This window comes from Thermomyces dupontii (genome assembly GCF_041956625.1).
Source record: "Thermomyces dupontii strain NRRL 2155 unplaced genomic scaffold VTN31scaffold_1, whole genome shotgun sequence".
Lineage (NCBI taxonomy): Eukaryota > Fungi > Ascomycota > Eurotiomycetes > Eurotiales > Trichocomaceae > Thermomyces > Thermomyces dupontii.
Genome location: NW_027192307.1, coordinates 3,353,639 through 3,380,065, shown reverse-complemented (window position 1 = coordinate 3,380,065; position 26,427 = coordinate 3,353,639). Strand labels below are relative to the sequence as shown.

General features: G+C 52.3%; 13 protein-coding genes across 13 annotated transcripts; 6 read left to right on the top strand and 7 right to left on the bottom strand.

The window, feature by feature from the left end:
* Window positions 1-596: 596 nt before the first annotated feature.
* Window positions 597-1,982, bottom strand: VTN31DRAFT_1256 (uncharacterized protein; the record flags this gene model as incomplete). Its single annotated transcript, XM_069401293.1, has 5 exons — window positions 597-951; window positions 1,016-1,497; window positions 1,550-1,623; window positions 1,677-1,730; window positions 1,787-1,982. 5 exons carry the CDS (start codon window positions 1,980-1,982, stop codon window positions 597-599), a joined length of 1,161 nt encoding a protein of 386 aa, XP_069264112.1.
* A 450-nt stretch (window positions 1,983-2,432) lies between these two features.
* VTN31DRAFT_1255 (uncharacterized protein) lies at window positions 2,433-2,765 on the bottom strand (the record flags this gene model as incomplete). The annotated part of the gene is made up of 2 exons (XM_069401292.1): window positions 2,433-2,489; window positions 2,547-2,765. The coding sequence occupies 2 exons, from the start codon at window positions 2,763-2,765 to the stop codon at window positions 2,433-2,435; spliced, it is 276 nt and encodes a 91-aa protein (XP_069264111.1).
* A 661-nt stretch (window positions 2,766-3,426) lies between these two features.
* On the top strand, window positions 3,427-4,912 carry VTN31DRAFT_1254 (uncharacterized protein; the record flags this gene model as incomplete). The annotated part of the gene is made up of 2 exons (XM_069401291.1): window positions 3,427-4,355; window positions 4,411-4,912. The coding sequence occupies 2 exons, from the start codon at window positions 3,427-3,429 to the stop codon at window positions 4,910-4,912; spliced, it is 1,431 nt and encodes a 476-aa protein (XP_069264110.1).
* Window positions 4,913-5,140: 228 nt separating this feature from the next.
* Window positions 5,141-5,917, bottom strand: VTN31DRAFT_1253 (uncharacterized protein; the record flags this gene model as incomplete). The annotated part of the gene is made up of 1 exon (XM_069401290.1): window positions 5,141-5,917. The coding sequence occupies one exon, from the start codon at window positions 5,915-5,917 to the stop codon at window positions 5,141-5,143; it is 777 nt and encodes a 258-aa protein (XP_069264109.1).
* An 840-nt stretch (window positions 5,918-6,757) lies between these two features.
* Window positions 6,758-8,330, top strand: VTN31DRAFT_1252 (uncharacterized protein; the record flags this gene model as incomplete). The annotated part of the gene is made up of 2 exons (XM_069401289.1): window positions 6,758-6,922; window positions 6,993-8,330. 2 exons carry the CDS (start codon window positions 6,758-6,760, stop codon window positions 8,328-8,330), a joined length of 1,503 nt encoding a protein of 500 aa, XP_069264108.1.
* A 1,034-nt stretch (window positions 8,331-9,364) lies between these two features.
* On the top strand, window positions 9,365-11,284 carry VTN31DRAFT_1251 (uncharacterized protein; the record flags this gene model as incomplete). The annotated part of the gene is made up of 2 exons (XM_069401288.1): window positions 9,365-9,978; window positions 10,045-11,284. 2 exons carry the CDS (start codon window positions 9,365-9,367, stop codon window positions 11,282-11,284), a joined length of 1,854 nt encoding a protein of 617 aa, XP_069264107.1.
* A 373-nt stretch (window positions 11,285-11,657) lies between these two features.
* On the bottom strand, window positions 11,658-14,141 carry VTN31DRAFT_1250 (uncharacterized protein; the record flags this gene model as incomplete). The annotated part of the gene is made up of 1 exon (XM_069401287.1): window positions 11,658-14,141. One exon carries the CDS (start codon window positions 14,139-14,141, stop codon window positions 11,658-11,660), a length of 2,484 nt encoding a protein of 827 aa, XP_069264106.1.
* Window positions 14,142-16,350: 2,209 nt separating this feature from the next.
* Window positions 16,351-17,841, top strand: VTN31DRAFT_1249 (uncharacterized protein; the record flags this gene model as incomplete). The annotated part of the gene is made up of 3 exons (XM_069401285.1): window positions 16,351-16,425; window positions 16,490-17,105; window positions 17,165-17,841. 3 exons carry the CDS (start codon window positions 16,351-16,353, stop codon window positions 17,839-17,841), a joined length of 1,368 nt encoding a protein of 455 aa, XP_069264105.1.
* Window positions 17,842-18,578: 737 nt separating this feature from the next.
* On the bottom strand, window positions 18,579-19,268 carry VTN31DRAFT_1248 (uncharacterized protein; the record flags this gene model as incomplete). The annotated part of the gene is made up of 3 exons (XM_069401284.1): window positions 18,579-18,902; window positions 19,037-19,153; window positions 19,242-19,268. 3 exons carry the CDS (start codon window positions 19,266-19,268, stop codon window positions 18,579-18,581), a joined length of 468 nt encoding a protein of 155 aa, XP_069264104.1.
* A 375-nt stretch (window positions 19,269-19,643) lies between these two features.
* Window positions 19,644-20,274, bottom strand: VTN31DRAFT_1247 (uncharacterized protein; the record flags this gene model as incomplete). The annotated part of the gene is made up of 2 exons (XM_069401283.1): window positions 19,644-19,881; window positions 19,952-20,274. 2 exons carry the CDS (start codon window positions 20,272-20,274, stop codon window positions 19,644-19,646), a joined length of 561 nt encoding a protein of 186 aa, XP_069264103.1.
* Window positions 20,275-21,343: 1,069 nt separating this feature from the next.
* Window positions 21,344-21,865, top strand: VTN31DRAFT_1246 (uncharacterized protein; the record flags this gene model as incomplete). The annotated part of the gene is made up of 1 exon (XM_069401282.1): window positions 21,344-21,865. One exon carries the CDS (start codon window positions 21,344-21,346, stop codon window positions 21,863-21,865), a length of 522 nt encoding a protein of 173 aa, XP_069264102.1.
* Window positions 21,866-22,868: 1,003 nt separating this feature from the next.
* VTN31DRAFT_1245 (uncharacterized protein) lies at window positions 22,869-23,987 on the bottom strand (the record flags this gene model as incomplete). The annotated part of the gene is made up of 1 exon (XM_069401281.1): window positions 22,869-23,987. One exon carries the CDS (start codon window positions 23,985-23,987, stop codon window positions 22,869-22,871), a length of 1,119 nt encoding a protein of 372 aa, XP_069264101.1.
* A 470-nt stretch (window positions 23,988-24,457) lies between these two features.
* On the top strand, window positions 24,458-26,305 carry VTN31DRAFT_1244 (uncharacterized protein; the record flags this gene model as incomplete). Its single annotated transcript, XM_069401280.1, has 5 exons — window positions 24,458-24,778; window positions 24,846-25,123; window positions 25,191-25,709; window positions 25,777-25,988; window positions 26,067-26,305. 5 exons carry the CDS (start codon window positions 24,458-24,460, stop codon window positions 26,303-26,305), a joined length of 1,569 nt encoding a protein of 522 aa, XP_069264100.1.
* Window positions 26,306-26,427: the final 122 nt, after the last annotated feature.

The following is a 26,427-nucleotide window of genomic DNA, read 5'->3' as shown; positions in this document are numbered from 1 at the left end:
TATCAGACTGCTCCCCAGGACTACTTGTTTCATTTCTTCAGATACTTGCTGGATGTGTCATAACCTGCAAAACCTCAACACGTATAGCAACTTCTGTATTGACTTGGACCTCTGGACTCTCCAATATACTGCCTGGGGTACTGGGTGTTGAATTTTGGTAGGCTATGATTCATCCAGCAGGTATCTGAAGTAATGAGACAAGTAGTCCTGAGGTGCAGGCTGATATCTAATGCTTGATTCTTGTCTCTCCTGCACAACACGGGGTAGGGAGTGGCCCTCTATCTATAATGTACACAGACTAGGCAAAAGCAACACACAATAGACAAAGGGACGACAGGCAACACAAAAGAAAGATACCTGAAGAATATGCGCGATTCATCAAATGATTAACACTGGGTAGGAGTATTCTAATGTATGACCAGGGCGCAAAATATCAATCACAGATACGGGGCAATTCAACTACTCAAATCCAAGTCACAAGCATATACTTTACGAATAGAGTGAGGAGACACGAATACTTTCTTGATTCTAATGGGAAAGACGACAAAGAAGCATGGGGTATCATCGCTAACCTTGAGAAAATGAAAGGAATCAGGTCATACAACATCACTCGTGATATGCATGGTTTTTGTCTGCAATATAGCGTCCTTCGGGCAGCCGCCCTGGCTCGATGCAGTTTCCTCGGGACTGTCGTTGCGTTGACTGCCATTTGAAACAAGTGTCTGAAACCGGTGGAACGTTGAGGTCGACTTGATGTCCTCGTCTAGGTCAATTCCGTGGTAGTTGCGTCTCCGCGGGTTATTCCGTAGATGGATGCTTCCTGATTTACGTTTCCCATCGCTGTAGGACCCGCGGTGATCTGACGAAAGAAGGCTGGGAAACACACTTCGGATGAACAGTCGCAGTGTCGGAAGACACGCACACATGATAAGGAGATTGGCTTCCACGCAGCTGAAGGAGTCGTACAGTCAGCAGCGCGGGTTTGAATCACCACCTTCCATGACAAATGACTTACATCGACAAACTGACAGTCCCAGCACCCCATGTCGGGTCATTGGCCAAATCTAAGCTCTGCATCAACAGCACTAGCCGGATAATTGAGGTCACGACAGTGGCAGAACCGATCGAGAACATAAACAGGACGACAAACTTCCTCGAACGCGACATCTGCAGTTTGAGAACCATCGGAACGGGGAGCGAAATAATCAAGGCGTCTGTAATAAAGCCCAGGGCCGCGGTCGCCTTGTACAGAGCTGGCTGGTTGATGCAAGTACCGTCGGTTACAGTGATATCCCAGCCTTTGCGGATTGGGTTGCAGCCGAATATGGCACTGAAGAGGATGCCGATATTCGAGCCAACATTGACGAACGTCACAAAAAACACCGACCATCGAAAGATCTCGGACTGGTTGCCCAGTTTCAGGTAGAACATTAAGAGGACGAGTTTGGCGAGAGCCGTGGGTGGTGCATAGATGATTGGATTCACGTATAGATCCAACTGCAGCACAGTTAGGATGGAATCTGTCAATGGACAGCTAGATATTGCATACCAAAACGAACAGTTTAAACTTCTGCAGGGGAATTTCCCAGGCATGTACTCCGAGGTACTTTCCGGCAAACCCATCTGAAGAGATATTAGCATTATAGACGCGAAGAAGGCCACTAGGAAATCCGTACGGGTTATGGTCGCCTGGACAGCTATAGAGAACAGCCATGCCACAATCAGACCAACTACATCCATCGTCAGTCGAGGCCATTGAACATCAATCCATATGGGTGAAACTCACTGTCTTCCCATTCAAGCTTCCTTCGTACATACCACTGTACATACAAGCGTTGGAGAAGAAATGTGAAAGCTAGGAAACACCCAATACTGACAACACAGTAACCTGCAACGTTCAGCCGTCTTCTCGGGTTGTCGAAGTCAACCTCATAACCCTCTGGTGGCGGAACGGCCACTGGAACTCCATTGACCATTGCCATCTTGTAGCGGTGCCTTGTCCGGACTTTGAAAAGCGCTCCAGGGATCTCGATGTGAGAGTGACCACGGTAGAGCTGGCCAGCAGGTGGAGGGAGCGTGAGGGAGAAATGGAGCCCGTGAATGCATGCTGTAGTACTACTGTAGTACTACTCCTCGATGACTTGGTGATTGTCAGGGGACAAATATTAACTTGATCTCCGACCGCTGAGATATAATTGCCGTTCGAATGCAATGGTTACAACAACGAAGTATAAGCTTCAGGTTCTGTGATCGACAGAGGGCATTCCAGAAGTCGACATTATACTACTACGAGTATAGTACATCGTGTCGAATCCCCCGGTCCTTCCTATGATCTGCAGAATAGTGCAGATACCAGCCGTTGGAGCAGAAATCAGGGTAGTGGGGATTGATCATGGAACAGCCCCCAAAGATTATCAGCATCGATACCATGATTATTGCAGTGCAGTGTTGAACAGTCGAATAAAAACGGCATGGAGTTCAAGGACGCACTGTGCAGGTTGCAGTTAACTAACTTGCAGGAATGAAGTTATTGAGGGGGCTGTAACCTTGAGCAAACTTAGTTCGGGAGGCCTACTCCCTACTGAGGCAGGAAAATTCAGTTGAAGCTTGAAGAAAGTCAACAATAGAAGTTTCATAACTATGTACCTAGGTAGGTACCTATGCATTGAATTCTTCAAAGAAGTGATTAAACCGGCGCCATCATCCAGGACAGCCATCATCGAAGTTGGTGAACTGTTGGTGATGGTGCTTGGAGTACGAGTCATACACTGAGCACTGCGGGGCACGTTTTGACTCGCAGCGATCGCCAGTTGACGATAAGCTCGTCTAGGCACCAAAAGGTGTCAATACAGTACTTGCAGTACGGAGTACCTTGCCCCTCGGTGAGCTTATCGGCTTTCGGCATCGTCTGAATTCGGCTTCGGGTTTCTTATCACCCCGCTTCGCTGGTTTGCAGCATGAAAAGGGAGTTCCTGGACGATTCCAGCTGGTTGGACTGAGTAGTTTAGCAGCAGCAATTGGATTTAGGTTATCTGATTTGATCGTTTGGCAATTTGCAGATCCATTTTTCCGTTGAGATTGGGATATTATTCCGACACAGTAGTACTCTGTATAGACTAGATATATGTCTGGATTGTTGCTGGTTCAGGAGCCTATGGAGTTGGTTACAAGCACGAACCCTATCGAAGTTTTGTCCTATTGGCTTCAGTTGCTTCTGGACTCACCCCAATCAGCCCCATAATGCCCAGTCTTCTTCGGCCTTCGCTTTGCTCCTCGGTTGTCTTGGAGCTGTAAATACTACTGATCAAGAGTTGTTGTGTGTACATAGTACGGAGTATACTTCTCCTTTTCTGACCTCCGACGATACAGCAACTCATCAATACCGCTACTCAGGACTATAAACAACGGGGCATTTACACATTGACAATGGCGGACCCTCAATTGGATGCGCTCGTGAAGGCTGGCCTTCAATCGCTCCTCGTCTATCCGTCCGATGCCGAGTACACTGAGCGGCAGCGTTCATACTGGGCTGCCAACGCCGCACTGGGCCCCAAGGCCATTGTTCTCCCACGCACGGCAGAAGATGTGTCGCGGATCGTCAAAGCGCTAGCAGAGGTCGACGGCAAGGCCGCCATCCGTAGTGGGGGCCACATGCAGTGGGCTGGGGCGAACGATATTCACGACGGCATCACGATTGATCTTGGACGCATGACCAATGTCACCTACGATTCACAAAAGAAACTGGCATCGATCCAGCCCGGTGCGCGATGGGGTCATGTATACGATGCTCTCGAACCCCATGGCGTATGCGTCGCGGGCGGCCGTGATGCCAATGTCGGTGTAGGAGGGTTTCTCACGGGAGGAGGCAACTCGTACTACTCGGGCCGTGTGGGCATGGGATGTGATAGCGTCGCCAACTTCGAGGTTGTACTCGCGAATGGCGACATCGTCAACGCGAATGCAACGGAGAACCCAGACCTCTGGAAGGCACTGAAGGGAGGGTCCGGCAACTTTGGCATCGTTACTCGATTTGACCTGAAAACTATCCCAGCTACTCCTCTCTGGGGTGGCATGCGCGCCTCGCCTCGCAGTGCCGGAGACGCCATTGTTCAGTCGGTGGTCGATTTCACGAATGACAACGAAAAGAACCCGGAAACGGCGTATATCATCAATTTCACGTACAACCCTTCCGTTGTTCCGGATGTTGTCATCGCGAGCGTCATGGTCGACACGCTCGGGAAGGAAGACGCACCCATCTTCGAAAATATCAAGAAGGTGCCGACGTTGTTCCAAGACGTCAAATCAAGGACGATCTCCGATATTGCCAAAGCCTACGTGCTTCCATCCGGATTACGGTATGCCAATCTTATTTTCAATGTAGCCGAGGGATGATGTAACTGACAGCAATAGGCAAACCTGGTTCACCCTGTCCTTCAAGAACGATGGGGATGTCGTTAAGAAGGCCGGCGAATTGCATGACCAGTTGGTGGAGGAGCTCAAAGCATTGCTTCCAGCACAGAACTTTGTAACGCAGTGCTTGTTCCAGCCACTTCCAACCTTTTTTGCCAAACGTTCCGTGGAACAGGGTGGCAACGTGCTTGGACTGGACTCCGTCCCTGATAATGCACTTCTGTGGCTGTTGACGGGTACCGTTAACACAGAGGAGCACGAAAAGATCATGGAGGAAAAGTTGAGCGCTTTCGCGAAATCGTTGGAGGAGTACGCCAAGTCCAAGGGCAGCGATATTCCGTGGCTCTACGGCAACTATACGGACAAAACCCAGTGCCCGTTCAGCAGCTACGGCGCTGCTAACATCGATTTCCTTCGCAAGGTATCCGCCAAGTACGATCCGGCCGGTATGTTCCAAAACAAGTTTGTCGGCGGCTTCAAGATCCCCAAGAATCAAGCGTAGTTCAGTCGACTCGTGCGCATATGGAATTGTATATAGAAACTGCACATACTTCAGGTCTCGACTCTCAAATTGTTCCCATTTGCTCAGATTGCATGGGCTATCTGACTGCATATTCATGACTGATGTCAGTAAATCAAGCTACCAGCATTGGATCATGGGTCATAAGTCTCGACTCCCCCCAGAAAACATTGAAAGAAAATGCCAAGTCATCGTAAAACTAACTCTCCCTCATCCACTCGGGTTTCGAATCAGCTTGTTCAGCCGCTGCATGCTCTTCTTCACTCGAGCCCGCATGCTGCAACCGATGGACTTTGACGGCCGGCCGTGCACGATCGATCCGCCGTAGGGAGCTTTCTCTTTGTCTGTTTCCCATGGCGCCGAGAGGTGATCACGATTGAGATGCCGAAAACTGCCGGGCACAGGCGCACTGATGAGCATCTTTCGAGAAGGGTTGGTTTGTCTGTCTCTGGCAGTGTCGAGCGAGCGACGGTTCTCAGTGAAAAGGCGTTGCTGTGCAAAGGCATTGCCATTGATTCCGTTGTGCATGTCACATCCTTGGCGTGCTGTGTTTTTGTCCTCGAGACTGCTCGTGAATGCCGACTGCGGATTCGGATGATCTTTGGCCCTGGGTTGCAGGCTAGTTGGTCCCGGGAGTTCGGACGACTTTTTTGCTGGCACGTTTTGGGGAAAGGTCTCGTCCTGCTTGCGCCAGAAGTCGGCTCCTCTAACCTTCAGTTGAGGGTTGGCCTCGGAAAGGCGTTCGTATCTTTCTGCTTGAATATCACGCATGGTCTTTTGCAGAGGCATGGGTAGCTGAGCCAGAGCAGCTTCGTCAAGGAGGGTAAAGACTTCTTCCTCGTCAGACTCGCTATCACTGGACGACTGAGTAGGGGAGGGGATGGCCATCAATGCCTTGAGCGAGTCGTCACTGCTTGGGTCGCGCTTGAACGCCTGGCCTGCGTCGGTTTCCTTGGAGGAAGATCCGGGGACAACTCGCAAGGTCATGGTGACGGCGCTGAGAAATTTGCCAAAGGAAAAGTTCTACATCTCAAAGAGGAATCCTAGCCGTGGGAAGAGGTGGTGAGCAACCAGCTGCGTTACGCGGGCTTGCCGTGTGAATAGTAGGCCACCAACTCTTATGGATCTTACAATTATAGGGCTGGATGTGTTGAGACATGAACATGGGAAATTGCCGCTTGAGTTCCTGAGGAAGTAAGGCGCGAGTTGAAGCTTGCTTGACAATGAAGTCAAGCATTTTTCTCTCTTTCAGTCTTTGTGCGATCCTCTTGTCATCCTAGACGGCAAAACTTGCAAACTGTAAATTTCTGCCACATACCATATTTCATGCGCGCCATGCTTGATATTAACTCGTCTGTAAAATCCGAAGCATCTGCAGGTCAAGTCGGTGTGATGGTAGAGTTCATCTATTCACCGCTTGGGCCAGAAACTGGAGATTCATAGCACCCAGACCAATCGCATTCGCGACATGAAGGTGCATAAGATGTTTATTCAGGGTAGCTTCACTAGTTGAAGGTGAGGCATGGTGCTATCATATACCATCCCTAGGACAAATTCACCCGGTGTAGCTTCAGCTGTCAATAAAGAGATGTGTGGATTGTGAAGCAGTAGATACTGAAGAATACCTAGGTACCTTCAAATTGTCTCAATCGATTCGTTCAAGTACGAGTAAGTAATTGCCGATTGTCAAAACTTGAGAAAATGACTGCGAGTTGGACGAAAGGACTAAACCGGAGGAGTACCAAGTACGGATCGGATCATCGTTGTTCCGTGATGGAACAAAATCTCCGAATCGGACACACCCCGAAGGTCGATCTCAAGCTGTCGATGCCATCAACCCTTGGCATGGAACCAGATGGGTCAAAGTCCACTGCACCGTCCGCGGCGGACTTGATTCTCCAGCAGAGGCAGAATCCAGCGCCCGGCCCATCGCAATCCGGAGGAGATGGCGGTTTCCTGTCACAGCTCGCCAGCAATCCGCTTTTCACGGCAGTACGCTCTTCCCTTTGTCTTTTTGTCGCAATTGAGGAAATGGTCATCCTAAGCAATCTCTTTTCGTCAGGGATTCGGTCTTGCTGGTCTGACCGCTGCTTTCGGCCTCGCACAGAGAGGTATCAAACATGGCGCCGCGCTCCTTCGCCGGCGCATGCTCGTTGATATTGAAATCAACAACAAGGATGAATCCTACCAATGGTTCCTGCACTGGATGACTCTTTATCAGCAGTCGCAACTCAATGCATGGAACGCTGCGAGCGGTGACAAAGCCGGCTTTATGGAGCGGCTGCTTAATAAGTTCACGCCGGGAATGCGCCAGCTCTCGATCCAGACGGAGAAAGTTGAGCTCTCGAACGGTGCCATCCATACACGATTCACGCTGATACCGGGTCCTGGGAAACATGTACTACGGTACAAAAATGCGTTCATCTTGGTCAATCGAGTTCGGGAGTCCAAGTCGCGGGACCATCAGACGGGGCGGCCTTGGGAGACGGTCACGCTGACTACGCTGTACGCGCATCGTCGGATATTTGAAGATCTGTTTATGGAGGCTCATGCGATCGCCGCAAAGTCGCATGAAGGTAAAACACGCATCTACAACAGTTGGGGCACGGAATGGCGTCAATTCGGCCATCCGCGACGGAAACGGCCGTTGGATTCGGTCATTCTCGACAAGGGCGTGAAGGAACGCATCGTGGAGGATGTGCAAGATTTTCTAGCAAGTAGCAAATGGTACCACGACCGCGGGATCCCTTACCGCCGCGGCTATCTCCTCCATGGGCCGCCTGGCAGTGGGAAGAGCTCCTTTATCCAGGCATTGGCAGGTGAACTGGATTATGATATTGCGATCCTGAACCTCAGTGAACGAGGCCTTACCGATGACCGGCTCAACCATCTTCTCACGATTATTCCCAATCGCACATTAATTCTTCTCGAGGACGTTGATGCAGCATTCTCGAACCGCAGAGTGCAAACCGATGAGGATGGGTATCGGGGTGCTAATGTGACTTTCTCGGGCCTCCTTAATGCACTCGACGGTGTTGCCAGTGCAGAAGAACGCATCATCTTCCTCACCACAAATCACCTGGATAGACTGGACGAAGCACTGATCCGCCCAGGACGCGTGGACATGGTGGTCCGGCTTGGTGAAGCCACACGGTATCAAGCAGGCGCCCTCTGGGACCGTTTCTACGGCGAGTTCGATCCAGATGGGACGTATAGGAACCGATTTTTGGCGGAATTGGAGCGGCTTGGGCTCGTTGAGGACGAGAAGGGGCACAAAGCGGATTGGTCCAAGTCGACGAGCACGGCGGCATTGCAGGGATTGTTTCTGTACAATAAGGGTGACATGGAAGGTGCGATTGCCATGGCAGGGGCTTTGGCGCAGCCTGTTCATCAGCAATGAGAACTGTACCATAGCGGTGTATACTAGTACTCCGTAGTTGCAATGAGCTTTTTAGAAGCGGCCACGAGGAATCCAGAATTACAACAGATTCGGTTGTGCTTGAGCAGGGAGGTTTCAAACTGGAGGGCTCTTAGGGTTACGGTCCCTCCATGCCCTAAGCCCTATGATAAGACCGTCTTGACACGCCTCCAACTTCTAGAAACGAAGCCATCAGGCTCCAATCCCTTGTCTTTCAACTCTGTCTACGGAAGAATGCATGTCATTCCCATCCAACAATTCCGGACCTCCAGCTCTCAGCTGGCAACTTCTTCCGGATGCAATCCTGATTGGGCCGTATTCAACTATCCAATCCCAACTCATCACTACGCGCCGTTGCGAGACCCAAACCTCCAATCACCACCCATCAGTACATTTCCCCTCACAGACCGTTCGAAGAGCTTCCCATTCGATTACTGTATAATCACTAATCACCTCGCTCCCATATTCTAGGCCGGCTTGGTACTGGGACTTCTGCAGTCGTTCGCTTGGCTATCACATCCTTCCGACCTGTCAAGGTCCACGACCGTTTTATTAGAGTCGTATTCGCAGTGCCATGAGCCCATGACCGTGGAATTCCAAGACTTGGCATTCATATAATGGCAGTGGTTTATCGTGAACAATGAAACGGACGTTTGCAAAGACTCCGAAGGAGGGGGGGTGGTGGATGAGCTACTTACCTCTAGCTGGTTGGCAGCCCACTAAGTACTTAAATAAATGGAGACTCTTTTCGTGGATTTCTCGGTCTGAACATGCGTTCTGGCTCCTCCCAGTCTGGCGTGCTGGTCCGACCGGGCCATTCATCATAACTCTTACTTCTCCCTTTAAATGATTCGAATTCTTTTGCGGACGCCGGTCGTTCGTTGATTGACTTTCTCATTTTACGACTTGAGCAGGTCTCAAAGCCGTTAATCAATTGGTTAATATATACCAGTAATATCTAGTTCCAGCCTGTTTCCGACGAAGATAGATCCAGCTCTCGCAGCGCGGCGGAAAATATGAACACGACTACCAATCCATTTCGAAGGAAAATGCAGGGCCATTACAGTCATCCGACTTCTCCAACCGAGACTGCGTCGTCCGTGCCATTGCAGAACTTTTCGCTGAAAAGCGAGTCCGTGGTCGTTCAGGTCGTTGAAGATGGTGGTTCTTCTTCTTCGTCGGCATCGGTATCACGGGGGAGCGGAATCGCTACGTCTGCATCCGGGTCATCATCATCACCTTCGTTTTCCTCAGCACAGAGACAGCAGCAGTCGGAAAGCATAAGCTCGACGCTGGCAGCACCAACACCACCAGCCGCGCAATCGCGACAACACATGTTTGCGCGATATGATTCTTCGTCATATGATTCCGGGATGAGCTCCGGTGATAGTACTACTTTGGTGAATAGTAGTATGCCGACCTCGCAACCGGCGACTGAGGTTCCTCCGGCCGAGGTCGATGTGGCTCTGGGACCAAATACGGTTCCCGCGAGCGTCATCAATTTCCCAGAGGATGCGCTCAACCCGCGAATACAGTATTCGACACGGGATGAGTTGGTGAGTCTATGGGACGCCGCGAATGGGGAACGACTGCGGGAACCGTTGGGCAAGTTCAATCTTCGCATGGAAAGGCAAGTACCACTGCAAGCTGAGGAGCTTTTTTTTTTTTTTCCAAGGACGAGGCTAATTGCATGCAGGATCAACATCGAGACATTTACATTTGGCGACCCCCAGCTGCCATTCTACACCCTGCAGGTCCATGCCGATAGCCTCTTGCTGACCCGAACGCATCCGCACCAGTCGAACCGCAGCGTGCGTGCCATGATGCTGACCCTCGAGGACCCAGCCCGTCGCCAGCCGCCGCACGACGGCCTCGTCACCAACATCTTCTCCAACCTCGCCGCGACGCTCGCGGTGGAACAGGCCGCAGAGCTCGCCCGGCAGCACAACCTTGCGCCCACCGACGCACTCGAGGTCCAGGAAAACGCGGTCAACCGCGCCGCCGCGCAAGAGTCCTGTCGCCTGCTGTGGGACGCGCGCAACGGGCGGTACGAGCTGCACCATCCGTCGCTACTGCAGCAGCATTCGCCGCTACCTGTCGGCGAGGACGGCAATCCCCTTCCGCGGGTCCAGATCGCTAAACCGGGCATCCTCCACATCAGCGTCTCGCAGACGCTGGACTCGAACGACGGGCCGCAGCCGCCGGCGATTGTCGTGACAAGCCCCGCGGTGCCGAACGCCGTCGAGGCCGCCAACGCGACGGCCAACCCGCATTTGTCCATTGTCCCACAAACAGCAGACACGGACGAACCGCTCGCGACGCTGGATCTCGGGACAATGACGCTGTCCCTCTGCGCGAGCGCCACCACGACCATCATCCCATCGCTCTACGCGATCGACTCGCTGATCGCGGCGGTTCTGGCCGTCGGGGTTTCCGACGCGGTCACCCGCCAGGTTCTCATCGACACGGAAATCTACATCCCCGGCCAGGAAACGCCGCGGACTCCGATGCGACGCACAGTGCAAACAAGCTCAACTCCGCGGGTCTCAACATGGTCTGGTTCCACCGTTGCACCATCCCCGCGAACGGGCTTCTCGGGAAAGCTGGTTGCCACGCTAGCAGAGCGCGAAGAGGCCGAGCAAGAAGCCAAGCTCATGGCCCAGCTCTGCGCGGCGGACAAAAAGGACCGCCGGAAACGCAGTAAGAAGAAATCCGCCTCGCCACGAAGCTCCTCGGGAAAGACCAAAAGTAAAGGGAATAATAAGGTCGTTGTCGAGGAGTTTGATTACGAGGCCAACTTGCCGGAAGAGCATAAGATACCCGGTGTGGTGCGAGCGATGGGGAGCGTGGTGGCATGCGGGCTCAAGGCCGTGGTGGCTGTTGTGAAGGGCATGCTCAAATGTGCTGTTTGGGTGATGGTTCGAGCTGCCAAGTGATCTATCTAAAGACGTTGATAACAATATAAATGGTTATATGGCTGGACCTGCCGACTTGATCAGTGGCATGAATGAACTTGAAATGTCTTCTTTCCCTTTCTCCGAAAGTGTAGATTTTATCTGAATCTGCAGTACAAATGTATTTGAATATCATGCACAGAAGTTTGTCAGACACGCTCTCAAACCCCTTTGTAAATGCAAGGCCATCGGGTATCAATGCCATACAGAAACACGCCATCCATGTATCATGCATGAACCATGCAAATAAAAACAACCCAGAGGATCCCTTTTTTTTTTTATTCAGAAACCGCCCACATCTATTGGTTTCACCCGAGAGAAAAAAAATAATAAAGCCGCGAAACGAAATGTACTGTCATCGAAACGCTTGTCGCAATTTAGGCAGTGGGCTTCTCGCTCCAGATCGAGTGGCCGGTCGCTCCGGCGGGGGCTCATTCTCCGTCAGCAGTTTGTTCGTCAGCAGCGAGAGACGCGTCTTTTCCCGTCGGATGGCCTCGCGGCGCTCTGCGCGCAATGCGTCGATGCGGCGTTGCCCCACGCGATAGCGTCGCGACATGCTCTCCTCCAGGAGCATGTTGGCATCGAGGAGCTTCTTCGGCACCGTTTGCACAATCTGGAACACCTCAACGGGATCGGATACGGCTGCAATGTCCTTCTCGCTCGCTTTGAAGATCCCCAGCGCAACGCGGAAGAATGTCTTGGATCCTTCGTAGAACAGACAATCCCACACCCGGAGAGTCGTCTCCAACGGCAAACTCCCCACATACAACGACATCAGCCAGTTGGTTAGCCCCAAGGTGATGTCGGGAAGTCGCGTGGACACCGTCATTACCGGCGGTTTGGATCTGTTGCTCGTGCTGCTGCCCGCGATTTTGGCGTAGATGGAGGGGAAGCTCTCCTTGAGCAACACCATCAGGATCCATAGATCGACATTCGCCCCTTCGAGGCTGATCTCATGCGTCCCTGGAATGAATTCTGACGTGATGATGTGGAGCATCCAAAACGCCTGCTCTTCCGGAAGGAAAAGCAGCAGCATGCCCGTGATAAAATTCAGGGATTGGGTGTAGCCGATGCCAGGATTGTGCAGTGTGAAGGCATAGAGAACGCGCCGAAGGGATCGGATGATCTCCGTTTCTACGATCACCCGCTGATTCCCGTTAGCCTCACCCATTTCAGGCGGCAAGTCGGGCTTGAAATGGATGTTATCGGGAAAAGTACGATAGAGGTCTCGCTCAATGTGTTCCTTGTCGTTGTTGCGAGGCGATGACATGGCCTTGCGGACGAGCTCGGCATAGTGGCCCGGATTCCGATGCATATGTTCGAACCCACCCGCGTAGTAGAACCAGGCGGCACCCCGGTATTCGCTGGGAATGCCCTTGCGCACGTACCGCTTGATTTTGTTGGACCTGGGTGGGAATGTCACCGGCGACTGGGTCGGTAGTCCGGCTGACTCAAGCAACTCCACCCACTTCTGCCTTCGAACCTCCACAAACGAGGAATACTGGCTGTTCCAGGACTCGAACTGAGACAGGGACACATAATGGGACGCCTTTCGGAAGCCATACCGGTCGCGCCCATCCGTTCCGGGCAGGAACGGTGGAGGCACTTCACCAGGTATGCGCACAATGACTGACTGGCGGGGGCTGGGCGGAGGGTTCCGTTTCTCAGAAGTCGGAGTGTCGACGACGGTTAGGTTCGAGCTGGGCGCAGGTTCCGGAGTGGCCACTGCTGGCGGCGGCTGTACAGCCGGTTCTGCGACGCCTTCATCCTTGGAATCCGTGGTTCCATCCATTGCCAAACCACTGACCGTGCTAGACTCATCGACCGGTTCATCAACCGATTCATCGGTTTGGCGACTCTCGTCTGAGTTTTCGGGCAAATCGGCATTTTGTGAATCGTTCCCAGTTGTTGTTTCATGAAGAGTAGCAACAGTCGTGGTGTGCAGGTTCTCGGGCAAATCGACATTTGTTGCTTGGCTCTCAGTCTTTGATTCATGACCAGAAGCGTCAATCGTAGAATGCGAATTCTCGGGCAAATGCACCTCTTGTGTTCGGCTCCCAGTCCTCGGTTCATGAAGAGCAATATCAGGCGTTGCATGCTTGGTAGTCAATGGGTCGGCTTCCGCGATCACAGCTAGCCCGTTCAACCCTTGGGCAGCCGGTGGTGAAGGGTCAGAAACGTCAGCGACATCGTCCATGTACATTCCGATGGCGTCCTCCACTGTCATATCATCATCGTGGCCGTGCAACGGGTCCGGCGTGTCCGGAGACATGTCGGTAATGGAGCTACTTTTCGTCAGGACGCTGCTCCCCTCGGTTCCGCTTACTCGTTCCAAACTTGATGAGGACAACTGCGCCGAGTTCTGACTGTCCCGCATGACATCGTTCTCGTGCAGATCGGAAGCAATTCGGCGTGGGAGTCGTAGGGAAGGGCGTCCATTGGGACCAACTTCGAACATCGATTCATCGGAATAAGGCGACCGTCTTCGATTTGGAAGCGAGGAAGAGGACATGGAAGTCCGTAGACGCGGTCGAGGAGGGTGGTAGATGTTGTGCACAGGGCTGAAGTCTTCACGTGGGCGCCATGTTGGATGATCCTCTCTCGGGACTATTGGGAAAGTCGGTGACTTCAAGGGTGCACTGAACGGGGGGTCGCAATGGTTGGTCGGAGCGATCGTCGCGGATGACGGGGCCAGGTCGCTGTCATGGTGTCGGGAATGAAAAGAGATCGGAGAGTCTCGTGCTGCGTGCGCGTTCACAGGAGTCGTCGGTGCTGTCGCCGGAGAGGCGCTGCCTGTGAAGACCAGATTCGGAGGTTGGCGCTGACGACGCGGACGCATTGATGGAGATGCCGCCCAATCATGGGGCCGGGGAGAGCAAACGCGGGCATTATTCCCATGCTGCGTGACCATGGTCACTCGGAAGTATTGGGCGTCTGGTGTTGTGCATTTGTTTGCTGCGAAACAGCCTGCGCCTTTGGGGGGGTGGATGTGGTGGGTTGTTTTCCAGGCGCGATTGAATCAATCACCAGGAATTGAGAGCCACCACGGCGGTTTCGCAACTAAGAGCGCAAGAATTGAACCTCGAAGACAGAGAGAACCGCAGCTTGGGCCAATTCTCCTGACATAGCCAGAGCTCGGGTCCGTATTCGGGCAAAACGAGCGGGCCGGGGCGATGGTCTCCTGAAGCGCAGCAGAAAACCGAAGTGGAGAACGAGAGAGGCCGAACGAAACGAGCTAAAGGTCAAAGAGAGGCAGTCCTGCACAGGGAGAACACTCCATGAAGAGAAGAAAACGAAGGGAGCGAGTGGAGGCGTGAAGGGCGAGGCAAAAGGGGTGAAGAGTTTCGGCGGCAAATTTGGCCGTGTTTCGCAGACGAAGCTTGCAGGCGTCCTGTTTCGCGGAGACGAAGCCAACCAGCGTTCTCTCTCTCAGTGCTCGTCTCTGCAGAAATCTATGCAGAATCATGGTCGACTTATCACAAATATCTACTTCTTGCCGGGTCTTTTATTCGTGCTTTTGTCGCCGGCCAGTCGGGGTATGAGGATTGAGGAATCTCTCCTCCGATTGATGTGATACGTATCTTATCGAGATGAAGCTCCTTACAGTATGATTCCCGAAGCTAGGTTATGGTCATCTCTGGCCATCGTCCAATGTTCCATCCATCGTCAAGCATCCATGCAGATGATATGTACCAAAAAGTGATGAATTCGTCCTCCTGCTGAGTGACAATCAAGCCTTCAAACGGCGAAGAACCTTGAACCAATGATGATCTTCATGTCACGTGCCTTTCATCCAGTGGCGCGCTTCTCCCAAATCAGTCAGGGACAGTCAGGGATGGGGCAGTGAGGTACATAGGTACTGTATGTAGAGCCTTCTCGGAGGTTTCGGAGACGACCCGACATATGTACGTACATGAACATTACTCCGTGCCCCGTACTCGTATGTACACTACATTCAACTCCGGGTTCGTATGTATCTAAATGCCGGACTCAATGAGGGAACCACTTCAGGCGGTGAAAAAAGGGACCAAGGGACGGCAGGCTTCAAAACTAGAAATTTCCGGGGAAAATGCCGCCAAGCCATGCCATTCAGCTCCAGTCCGCGCGACTCGGCGGTGGAATTGATTTGCGGACCGGAGTTCTGGAATCAAAATTGATCGTTAGGTACTAACTGAATGTATACGTTGGCGATTGGCTTGCAGAAGTTGCAGGGGAGACAGATGGTGGCATGCTTCTCAAGTTCTCGCACTTTATGCAAACACGTGGTTCCTGACAGGCCACAATGTGCCGGTCAAATACCTTGCTCGGACCAACATCTCGCTTTGCCTCACGGGCATTTCCACAGCTGATCTCTGGCTTTTTTGTTTTAATGGCGGACTGTCTGCTCGAAGTTGACTGCAAAGTGATTCAATCTGTCCGATTTTCTTGCTCTCGACCGTCTGGTGAAGTGTCAACTGGCGTGTCCATCTCGGCCAATCAAATCGACCGCTGTTGAAAAGTGTTGGAAACCCATCCAATCAGCGATTGTTCCGTGGACCCTCTTCGAAGTCGCAATGCCGGCACTAAAAAAACTTTATATCGTCTTGGCGCTCGCCGGCCAAACTTTGTCTGAATTGGACAAAGGACTTACGAGTAAGTTACAAAATGGACACCCCCTGCGGGCCCTGGGTCTTTTTTTTTTTTTTTTTTTTGTCCTGCTTTGCAAAGTTGCATAGTAGAATTGGCTGACCACATGGCTGGACTTTGGCGCTTTGTGTAGCCTTGTGCCGCCCGTCATATGAGAACAAGAAAGATCGTCGTCGCAGTCTGCACGAGGCCTAGGCTAACCGCGGCATACCTACCGTAACCCCAGACTTCATCCAGTTCCCTCGTTCCGTGTTCCTGAATGTAACCTCTGCTTCAGAGTCACTCGTTTTTCCTTTTCTCCTCTCCTCAATCTACTTGTACTCCCGTACCTGGACAGTCTTTCTTTTCTCTCAAAGGCTTCGAAGTTCCTCGAGCCTGCCACTCCTTCCCAAGTTCTCTCTTTTCTTGCCGTTGCCTTCGTCATGGCAGCTCTGGAAGCTGCTGCAAATTCAAGGAAGCCCGTCTCAAGTAGTGTTCGACCCAGTAGCTGGGCAGATGTACGTCAGCTCTCAACTGCGAGCCAGTCAAGGTGGATTGCTGATCCGGCGGCGCGTCGTGCAGGGGCTTCGCGGAATTGCTGCCATCTTTGTCGTCTCCAGCCATGTGTGTCTCTGTTTCTGGACCTTCTTAATTCCCCCCTCCCGGCGAGAATCCTCCACGTATCTCTTCCAACGCCCTTTCTTCCGACTCGTGATCCAAGGCAATGCGTGGGTTGCGGTGTTCTTTGTCCTCTTGGGATTTGTAAACTCTCTCAAGACCGTACAGTTGGCCCGGGCCGGAGCCGTGAATGATGCCTTCAACTCCCTGGCTTCAAGCATCTACCGCAGGGCCGGTCGAATGGTGTTGCCGGCGGCCGCGGTGACGGTGCTGTCCTGGGTTCTCTGCCAACTGGGTGCCTATCGACTCGCGTACCAGACGAATTCATTCTGGTTGACGGAAACCAGTCCAAAACCCAGCGCATCGTGGTTCAGCGCCCTGGGGGACTTGACTCACGAACTGATCCGTACCTGGACGGAAGGGGCGAATGAGTATGATCAGCCACAATGGACCCTACTTCATCTCTTCAAGGGGTCACTTTACGTGATCCTGACTCTACTCGCCACGGCCAAGGCCACGCCGACCTTCCGAGTAATCATGGAGGTGGTCCTGTATCTGTGGTGTTGGAAAAGTTTGGACCGTATGACTCCCCCAATGCTTGTGCCTAGCAAACGGTCTGGTTAACCATGGATGGTTCAGCATTCGGCATCTGCATCTTTGCCGGAATGATCCTAGCAGAATTGTCCATGTCCGCAACCGCTGCCCCAAAGCGCACGTCTGCCGTCAGACAAGTCATTTCCATTGGATTTGCCATTCTCGGGCTATATCTGTGTTCCTTTCCAAGTGAGTATTATACGGAGGCGCCGTGGTGCAACCAGCTGTATCAGATCGGGCTGCGCATTTTTCCGGTGGGCGCTCCGCAAGGTCGATACTGGCCGGGCGTCGGCGCTCAGATGCTCTGCGCATCGATTCTATACTCGCCCATCCTGCGTACGGCGCTGTCGCATCGCATTTTGCGGTATCTAGGGGGGATTAGTCTCCCGCTATACCTGCTACATGGCCCGTTAATCTACTCGATCCTGACTTACATGGTCTACTTGCCGGGCTATCTCTTCTCGCAGCCGGTCCCCGTCAGCGATCCGAGCCAGGAAGGGACGACCGTACTCCTAACTCCAGGGCCATTCCACCTTGCCATTGCCATCACTCTGTTTAGCATCGTATTGTTGTTCACCGGGCGACTGTGGTCAATCTATGTCGAGCCATATTTTGGTGACCTCACTGACCGAATCGAGCGACTGGCGCAGAGTTATGGGAAGACAGATGGGATGTCTTCCAACGCCAGCGGACCAATTCTTCCCGTACATGAAAAGTCATGAATCGCCTCGGGAATATGTTTCACAGTCAACCATATTGATCAGATCACGCAACCCACGACCATGTTCGCCGAAGTGGACGACTTCGGATCAGCGCCGTCTCGATTAAACGGGAACTGAAAGAAAGCAACCCTGAGAGGTCGTTGTTTGCCAATCATCAGGCGGCTCGATGGATATTTGAGGCTGAAGGATCAAAGGCATTTTGCCGAGTGATCGCAGCTAACAAAGGGTTGAGGCGCTCTGACGTTTTGCTACAGCATTGATTGAAATTGGAATGTACGAACATATAAAACGGGGATCTGGAATCGGCGTTTGGCGCAAGGAATCTTGGGCTGCATCAATGTGTATAAATGGCGTAGGGGCGAGCTTTGGACATTCCCAGTCCGTATTAATACCTACAGGCTACACTCAGTACATACCGCTGGGAATCTGACTTCCATCTGGGGCTTCTGATACGCGATAATTTTTCCAATGACATTCTGGATGGGTATGGGTCGACTCAGAAATCATCCACCATGTGCTAAATTTGCCATATCTCTCTTCACGCGATGCCACTCTAACCGTCAGAAATCATGACAACCAAGTAATTTACTTGAAACAATCGATCCATGACCACAGAAACTGCGGAAAGAAAAAAAAGATACTGAAGAAAAAACGCCAGAACCAACAATGTAGTCACCCACCCGCCCACACAGCCATTGTCATGAAAAAACAAACAAAAGTCGAAGGGAAACAATCAATCAGTTCGACTTGGTCGCATACCGCCTCGTCCAATCCCGAGCGATTTCCTCGAATCGCTTCCGATCATTCCGATACTGCTCGGCGATCCTCCCTTCGACGGCATCCTCCGGCATGGGCTCGGCGAGCAGTTGTCGCGCGAACTCGAGCACGGCGGCGATCCGCGAACTCGGTTTCCACTCGTCCGACTTGAGCATGCCGAGACACATGCTGCCTTTGTCGTCGTTTGAAACGTTGGGGTGGTAGATCTTTGTCGCGAAGGAGACCGTGGGTGGTTTGAAGGGGTATTCAGTCGGCAGAGTCAGGTTGATGGTGAACTTGCCGCCCTGTTTACAGAATCACGTCGAGGGGACACATTGTTAGTGGGAAATTATTCGAGAGATAGATGTTTGGCAGCAGGGTAGCAATGGAGTGTAGTAGTGGGAAATCTCGGGGGTGGGTGGAACGGTGCTCTATTCACCTCGTATGGTGTACCTTCCGGTCCCTCCATGGTTACTCGCCATGCGTACAGGTTCGATTCATCGGCCAGCTCGACCAGAATGCCCGTCGGTGGGGATTCGGTCAAGTCGGCGAGCTCCTGCGGGTTGTCAGCTGGGGGCTCTGACAATATTCCTTGGCGGGATGTTACGGAATAGCAGAGGAGGAGTCAGATGAGTCTATATTACCTTTGCAATTCTCTTTTGGCTGCCCATTGTCACGTCTCTGGATTGGAGTTGTGGGAGATGCCGTTGTGGCGACGATAAGGCTTAAGTAAGTAGCACTGGATTTGATAGCGGGGTAGGGGATAGCGGCGTACAGAGTACTGGAGGTAAGTATAGAACACAACAATCCGATGCGAGACGAAACTATAGAAAAGGATCTTGATTTATGCCGACAATTCCATATGAGATGTTCCGGGTGAATGAGATGGCAATGCATGTCATCAATCAGCAATCTACAACTGGATCCTACGAGTAAATAACCCGGTCCGCCCAGAGTGGAGCATGATGTTCTAGTTGAGTCAGTCAACGCAGTGAGATAGGTACTACCGTAGATATCAAAGCGCTCATGGGATACACAAATTCCTTTCATTCTCTCTGTAGCATCACCATTAACCCCATCACGCCCAGTAGTACCGTTTTCAGCCATGGATACTCGCTCAGCAGGATGGTCACATATCCCACCATAGGGAAGTACCCGCGGACACTGCCCACAATGTCCTCTTTCCGATCGAGATAGCTCTGTCCTTGCGCATACAGGTTGGTGTCATCCGCGTTGTTGTTATCGCCTTTGGTGAGGAGTTTTTGGGATGTAGTTGTCGTCTCACTGATTGAACGGTGCCCAAGCCCTGGTCAACAACGGCAAACAGAAAACCCCGAGCAGTGGGCCAACCTACCCAATGTCTCCCGACTTTGAATCCTCAGGATATGACCGGACAACCCGATGCACAATCGGAATGTCCTTCCCCTTGACGTTGTAAACCACAATCTCCCCTACTTCGGCCCTCTCCGCACGGTTCCAGAGAAAGAGGATATCGCCGCGTTGAAAGGCAGGTTCCATGGACCCAGACAGGACGACGACGATCGGCGACGGCGAACTGGTCGCGATGGAGAGACCTTTCCATAGCATGAACGCGGTCGACAGGACAAGGGCGAAGTTCAGGACCTGCGCGATTTGCTGGCGCACATTAGAGCCATTGAGGCCGAGAGAGGACAGCATTTTTGCTCGTCCTCTAAAATATAACGGAACGGTTGGTCGGAAGTGTGGTTGGAAGCTCGCTGTCCCGGGCGAGGTACTGTTCTTGTAGTGTTGACTGCTTTCCAAGAAGGGATGTGACCTGGCGTAATTGGGCCTGACCAGATTCAATGTACTGGCCAAGGCCAACAGACATGCTACAGTTCGTCAGCACCATGGAAAACCGAGATGACAGGACACCAAACATACCATGTCAAACGCGTATAAATCAAACCATCAAACGTCCCCCGTCGCGATCACTGTTCGAAACAACTTATTCACGTGATCAGTCTCTGCCTGAGGCAGGAGGCCTACTCGTACGGAGTACGATTAGGCTAACTTTGCCCCAGTTCTCAACTTCCAAGTTGTTGTACCGCAAGCCATCGTCGTCATAAAATCGATGGATTCTGAATGGGTCAAGAGAATGGCCAACCTAGCTCAGCAAACCCTACAACACGTTTGGGACTTGGACCAGGGCCAATAGTCTGCTGAATGCGTCGAGTCGTCGACACAACAAGTCCCGAGTCTGACCTGCCTATGACATCAGAGATGAACCCAACTGTCCTGGGGACAGCTACGACTATGGTAGTTGTACTGTTATTTAAATGACTTGCTGGGGCTATTTTCATGAGGCGTTCACGTAACTGGCCGAGTATCAGAGTCTGCATTTGACTTGAAATGCTCTTCGCTACTTCTCTTCTTTACACCTTCCTGAGCCTGTGGGTGCAGGCGTACGATCTTGCACTCGCGATATGGCACCGGGAAGTTGGCTGGTTGACCGTTGATCGTCGAACGAAACAATTCAAACGCGAGCAGCAGCCGCTCTTAAAAAAGCTCAAGCTGTTGCTCCTGTTCAATCCCATTACGGAATGGATTGACACGACCCATGCCATACGTCTGTGGACGCACGAGAGGAACTATGAGTCCGGTAATTGCTAGGAGCAAGACATTGAAGTATCCCGATGCTGAATGATCCTTTTGCGTAGGTCTCGAAGAATCGAAAGTCAAATCCCATAAGCAAATCAAAAGCTTCGTCAACTTCTACAAGATCGACATGTCCCAGTTCGAACCATCCAACATTGAAGAGTACTGTACCTTTGCAGACTTTTTCATCCGCAAGCACAAGCCCGGCGCGAGGCCGATCCACGAAAAGGACAATGACAGCGCGGCAATCGTTGTCGCCGATTCGCGCGTCGTCGTGTTTTCATCTGTCGAACGCTCACGGGCGCTCTGGATCAAGGGCACACATTTCACCATCTCCAACCTCATCGACAATGAGAGCGAGTCCCGCAGATGGGTCAGCGGCTCCGTGGCGAGTTTTCGTCTGAGCCCCCAGGACTACCATCGATACCATTCACCCGTGACGGGCACTGTGTGCTGGCACAAGCACATCCCCGGGGACTATTACCAGGTTGATCCCATTGCGCTGCGGAGCTCGGTTAACATCCTGACCTGCAACGCGAGGTCATGTATCTGCATTGAAACGAAGGAGTTTGGCAAGGTGCTGTTCGTTGCCATTGGAGCGACGGATGTGGGCAGTGTTGTGTATGTTCATTCAACATGTCACAGCAATTAGACGATTGTTAACGTCCTGGAACAGAATCAACGAAGAACTTAAGAACCCCGGGCAAAAAGTGTCAAAAGGCGACCAGATTGGTTACTTCCAGTTTGGTGGCTCCAGCATCATTGTTGCGTTTGAGAGGGAACGGATCGAATTCGATGAGGACTTGGAAGATTGGAGTCGGAAGGAGATCATGGTGGATGTTGAGGTTGGGATGAGCTTGGGGCGAGCAAAAGCGGATTCCGTTTCTCGCCAAATAATGGACTCGGTCGACCAGACTTGATGATCGCCATTCAAAAAACCAGGCGCATAACTTGTTACGCACTACCGTGCTTAGTCAGCATCCTCGCTTAGGTCCAGCTCTTGTGCGGCCCACGGATTTCTTCGATGAGCGATGTATCTAGTTTTCTAGAGAGTCGACTATAGACAGTTGTTTGTCGGACAGGTCATCTTTCCTCGCACTGCCCCCAGTGCGACATAACTTACGGCGACTGTGTAAAGATGAGCGACTCTGTGAAGCAGCGCAGCTGACGAAATTGTATCATTCATTCTTGTTTTGATCCACGCACTTTTTATCGGTTGTCACCGTTTTACCCTGCTACCTGATTTGTTGATAATAAAAGTTCTCTAATCTGGAAACACAAATGGTAACCCTAACAGCTGTTTCTGCCCTACAATTGTGCCACAGATCGATCCTCGCTATTCTTAGCGTTCTTGGTTTCAGAATTCATCGAGATACAGAGTAGTAACGCTGGTGATAACCACTGCAGGACTGGAAGTGAGACTACCATGCAGTGGCTGCCGGGCAAGGTCACCCAGGAGCAGCTGCTCATGGGCATGAGCAGCAGTACTTTCCCTTGTGACATGGGACTAGCAATCGGAACCGACAACTGCCATTGAATCCATGCAGGACAGCCATATTTGCTGACATCCAAAAACTCCCATTCCCACTCCAACCCTTCTCTACCTAAAAATCTATTTCCCGAGAACGATTGACATGTAATGTAAACATCTCTGCTCAAATATACGTGCATAAATACTCCACCAATGCCATGATGGCCATGGCCTGTCCGTACGGCATCGCCGTGATGGGAATCTTGCGATAAAAATCTAGCGAATCTCCCATTCCTGTGCCAAAGCTCGTGTTCTGCAGCTCACCGCGCTCGTCGATGGAGCCGAGGACGGCCTGAATGGCACGCTCAGCCGTGTCACGATAGTGTGCGCTGATCAGGCGCTGACGTGTCGCCTTGAGGATGCCGTAGGCAAAGCCCGCCGTGGCAGACGCCTCGACGTACGAGCCTTCATCAAAGTGATCGAGGAGCGTGTGCCAGAAGCCCGAGGGGTCTTGGAGACGCTTGAGAGCGGAAACCTGTGCGTCCAGCGTGTCAATGAGATGCTGTCGGAACGGATCATCCTTGTCAAGCTCGAGCAGCTCGAGAATTTCCGGGATGACCATGGTAATCCAGCTGTTTCCACGTGCCCAGCGGGCCTGTGCGAAGTTGTGACCGACACTCCCGTCCTTGCCATCTTCAAAGACCCAGCCGTGGAAGAACAATCCCGTGCGGTTGTCGAAGAGGTACTTGATGTGCACGAGGAACTGCCGCTTAGCCTCGGCCAGGTACTCCGGACGATGCAGCAGCTTGCCAATCTTGGCCAGCGGAAGCACGGTCATCATCAAGGTGTCGTCCCAGAGTTGCTGATGGTTGTCGGTCAGGTACGTGACGTGCTGCATGCCACCGTAGCGGGTGCGCGGGAGTTCGTGCATGGCCCATTCGGCCCACGTGTCGAGCCAGGGCAGGTAGGTCGGGTTGCCCGTCTTCTCGTAGACGTATGCCAGGGTGAGAAAGACCGCCATCGTGTTGATGTTTTTCGTTGTGCCGCTCTCGGCGAACCGTGCAGCGAACCAGTCTTCGATGATCTGCAGGTAGCGCGACTCCCCCGTGATCTCGTAGTATTTCCAGATCCCGTACAGCCCGATGCCGTGCGTCCATTCCCAGCCGTTCCATGATTTGGTGTCGATGATGCGGCCGTCAGGTAGATGGAGGAGGAATTTCCCAGTCTCATCTTTGATGTTGATGAGATTGTCGATGAGCCGTTGGATGGCGTTGTGGACGTCGTTGGCGGCTGGTTTGGACATGGCTGTTGAGCGCTCTATGTACTACACTTTTGGTTTTCCTACTGAATGGTTGGTACAAAGATCATGAAGAAGCTACTATTAATCGTCGTGGTAAAAAGCTCTCGAGTCGGTACAATTGATTCAAGTTGAAGGTTGCGTTCGGGCATGACTGACCCGAACACCGAGCAGCATACTATGAATGCAAGTATGCGACGGTTGACCTCCGCAAAAACGACCAATCAGAATTTTACCGGACTGCTTCCGGACAAGCATCACCAAGGATGAGTGGCCTGTCTTGGCCATGCATGGGCCTGATTAGCTTCAATCCCCCCGGTCACCCCAGCCGAGCAGAAGCTGGGGTCCGGGGAAATGAAGTCCGGGGAAGAATGGAATGACTTGAGTTGACCATGAGTATATATTAACCTGCTCGAGAGGGTCGCATTGGGGACCTACCTCATGGTCATGAATCGAAACCCAAAACGATAATAATCATGGCCAGCTCGAATCCCTCGTCCGAGCCCAAGGCTCAATCCAACGAAATCGAAAATGTCGAGCGCGTGCTCACGGCCGATGACAATCCTAAAAAGGATGTCACTGACCTGTCGCGCGTCGACAAGGAGGTCCAGCAGTACACGGCCATGGGCCAGGTCGAGATTGACGAGGAAACGGACAAGCGGTTGCGGCGCATGATTGACCGGCGAGTGCTGGTTTTCATGATTGCAACGTATTTCCTGCAGGCAATTGACAAAGGTACATTGTCGTTTACATCGATCATGGGGATTCAAGAGGACAATAATCTCGTGGGACAGCAGGTAGTACCCCCTCCTCTCTTGTACAGTGTACAAATACGGGCCGAGGCTGACCTTTGTCATATAAAAGTACAATTGGCTCACGACCTGCATCTACATTGCGGTGCTGATTGTCGAATATCCCACGAACTGGATCCTGCAGCGCGTGCCCATCGCCAAGTACCTGGGCTTCAACATCCTTGCCTGGGGCACGGTGCTGGCGTGCCATGCCGCCACCAAGAACTTTGTCGGGCTGCTGGTCGTGCGTACCCTGCTCGGCATCTTCGAGTCATGCTGCCAGCCTGCGTTCGTCATTCTGTCCAGCATGTGGTACCGGCGTGAAGAGCAGGCGGCTCGTGTGTCTTACTGGTAGGCCACCTTTTTGCAGTCCTCCTCGAAGTTGACTTGAAAGCATGCATGGACTGACCGGGTCCAGGTACATGATGAACGGCGGTCAGCAGATCGTCGGCGGCCTCCTGGCGTACTGCTTCAGTCTTCTGGGCAACGACAAGGCGATCAAGTCCTGGCAGGCGCTCTTCCTGGCCTACGGCGGCATCTCGGTCCTGTACGGCATCGTGCTGCTGATCATGATGCCGGACTCGCCCATGCGCGCAAAGTGCTTCACCGAGGAGGACAAGCATCTCATGGTCGAGCGCGTCCGCAGCAACCGAACCGGTCTGCAGAATCGGAAATTCCGCCCTTACCAGGTCAAAGAGGCCCTGCTCGACCCCCAGCTGTGGTGCTACTGTCTGATCCAGATCTTCACCACCCTGCCCACCAGCGGCCTGGGCGCTTTTGCCAATATCGTCATCACTTCGCTCAATTTTACCGTGTTGGAGACGCAGCTGCTGGCCATGGTGCTCGGGTTCTACATCATCATTGTCCTGATGTCGTCGGCCTGGCTCGTCAACAAGACGGGTCAGAACACGCTTGTCATGGCAGGTTACCTGATCTTGTTCGTACCCCCCTTTTCCCTCCCCGGCCCCTCTGAAAAGCACCATCGGGCTGACCAATCTTTACAGCTCCTTCGTCGGAACTATCGTCCTAATGACCGTCGAAAACAAAAACAAGGCCACCCAGGTCGGCCTGCTGATCAGCTACTACCTGACACTCTCGTTCTGGTCCGCGCAGACCCTGGCTCTGTCCATGGTTTCGCGCAACATCGCCGGCCAGACCAAGAAGACCGTCGTCGTCGCCGCGACTTTTATCTCATGGGCTGCCGGGAATGCCGTCGGTACGTTCCGTTCTTTTTTTTCTTTCCCCCCTCCCCCCCTCCAGGGTCTCTCTGATCAGAAAGCTGATGAATGAATAGGTCCACAAGTCTTCCTCAAGCGCGATGCTCCGCGCTACTTTATCGCCTTTAGTATCCATCTTGTCTGCTACACTCTCATGCTTATCACCATTTTTTTCCTGCGCTGGTGGCTTAAGCGCGAGAACCGTCGCAAGGACAAATACCTCGAGGCGCATCCCGAAGCCAGAGACCCGAACATGGTGCATGCCTTTGAGGATCGGACGGACCGGGAGAATTGGAACTTCCGCTATGTGTACTGATTATACTGGGTAGCGCCAATGCGATAATATAAATGGAACAGGAAAGTTTAATTAGGTAGTTATATGTCTCCAAACTCATGGGATATCATGTCGTCAGTCATAATCATCACATGAAACATGAA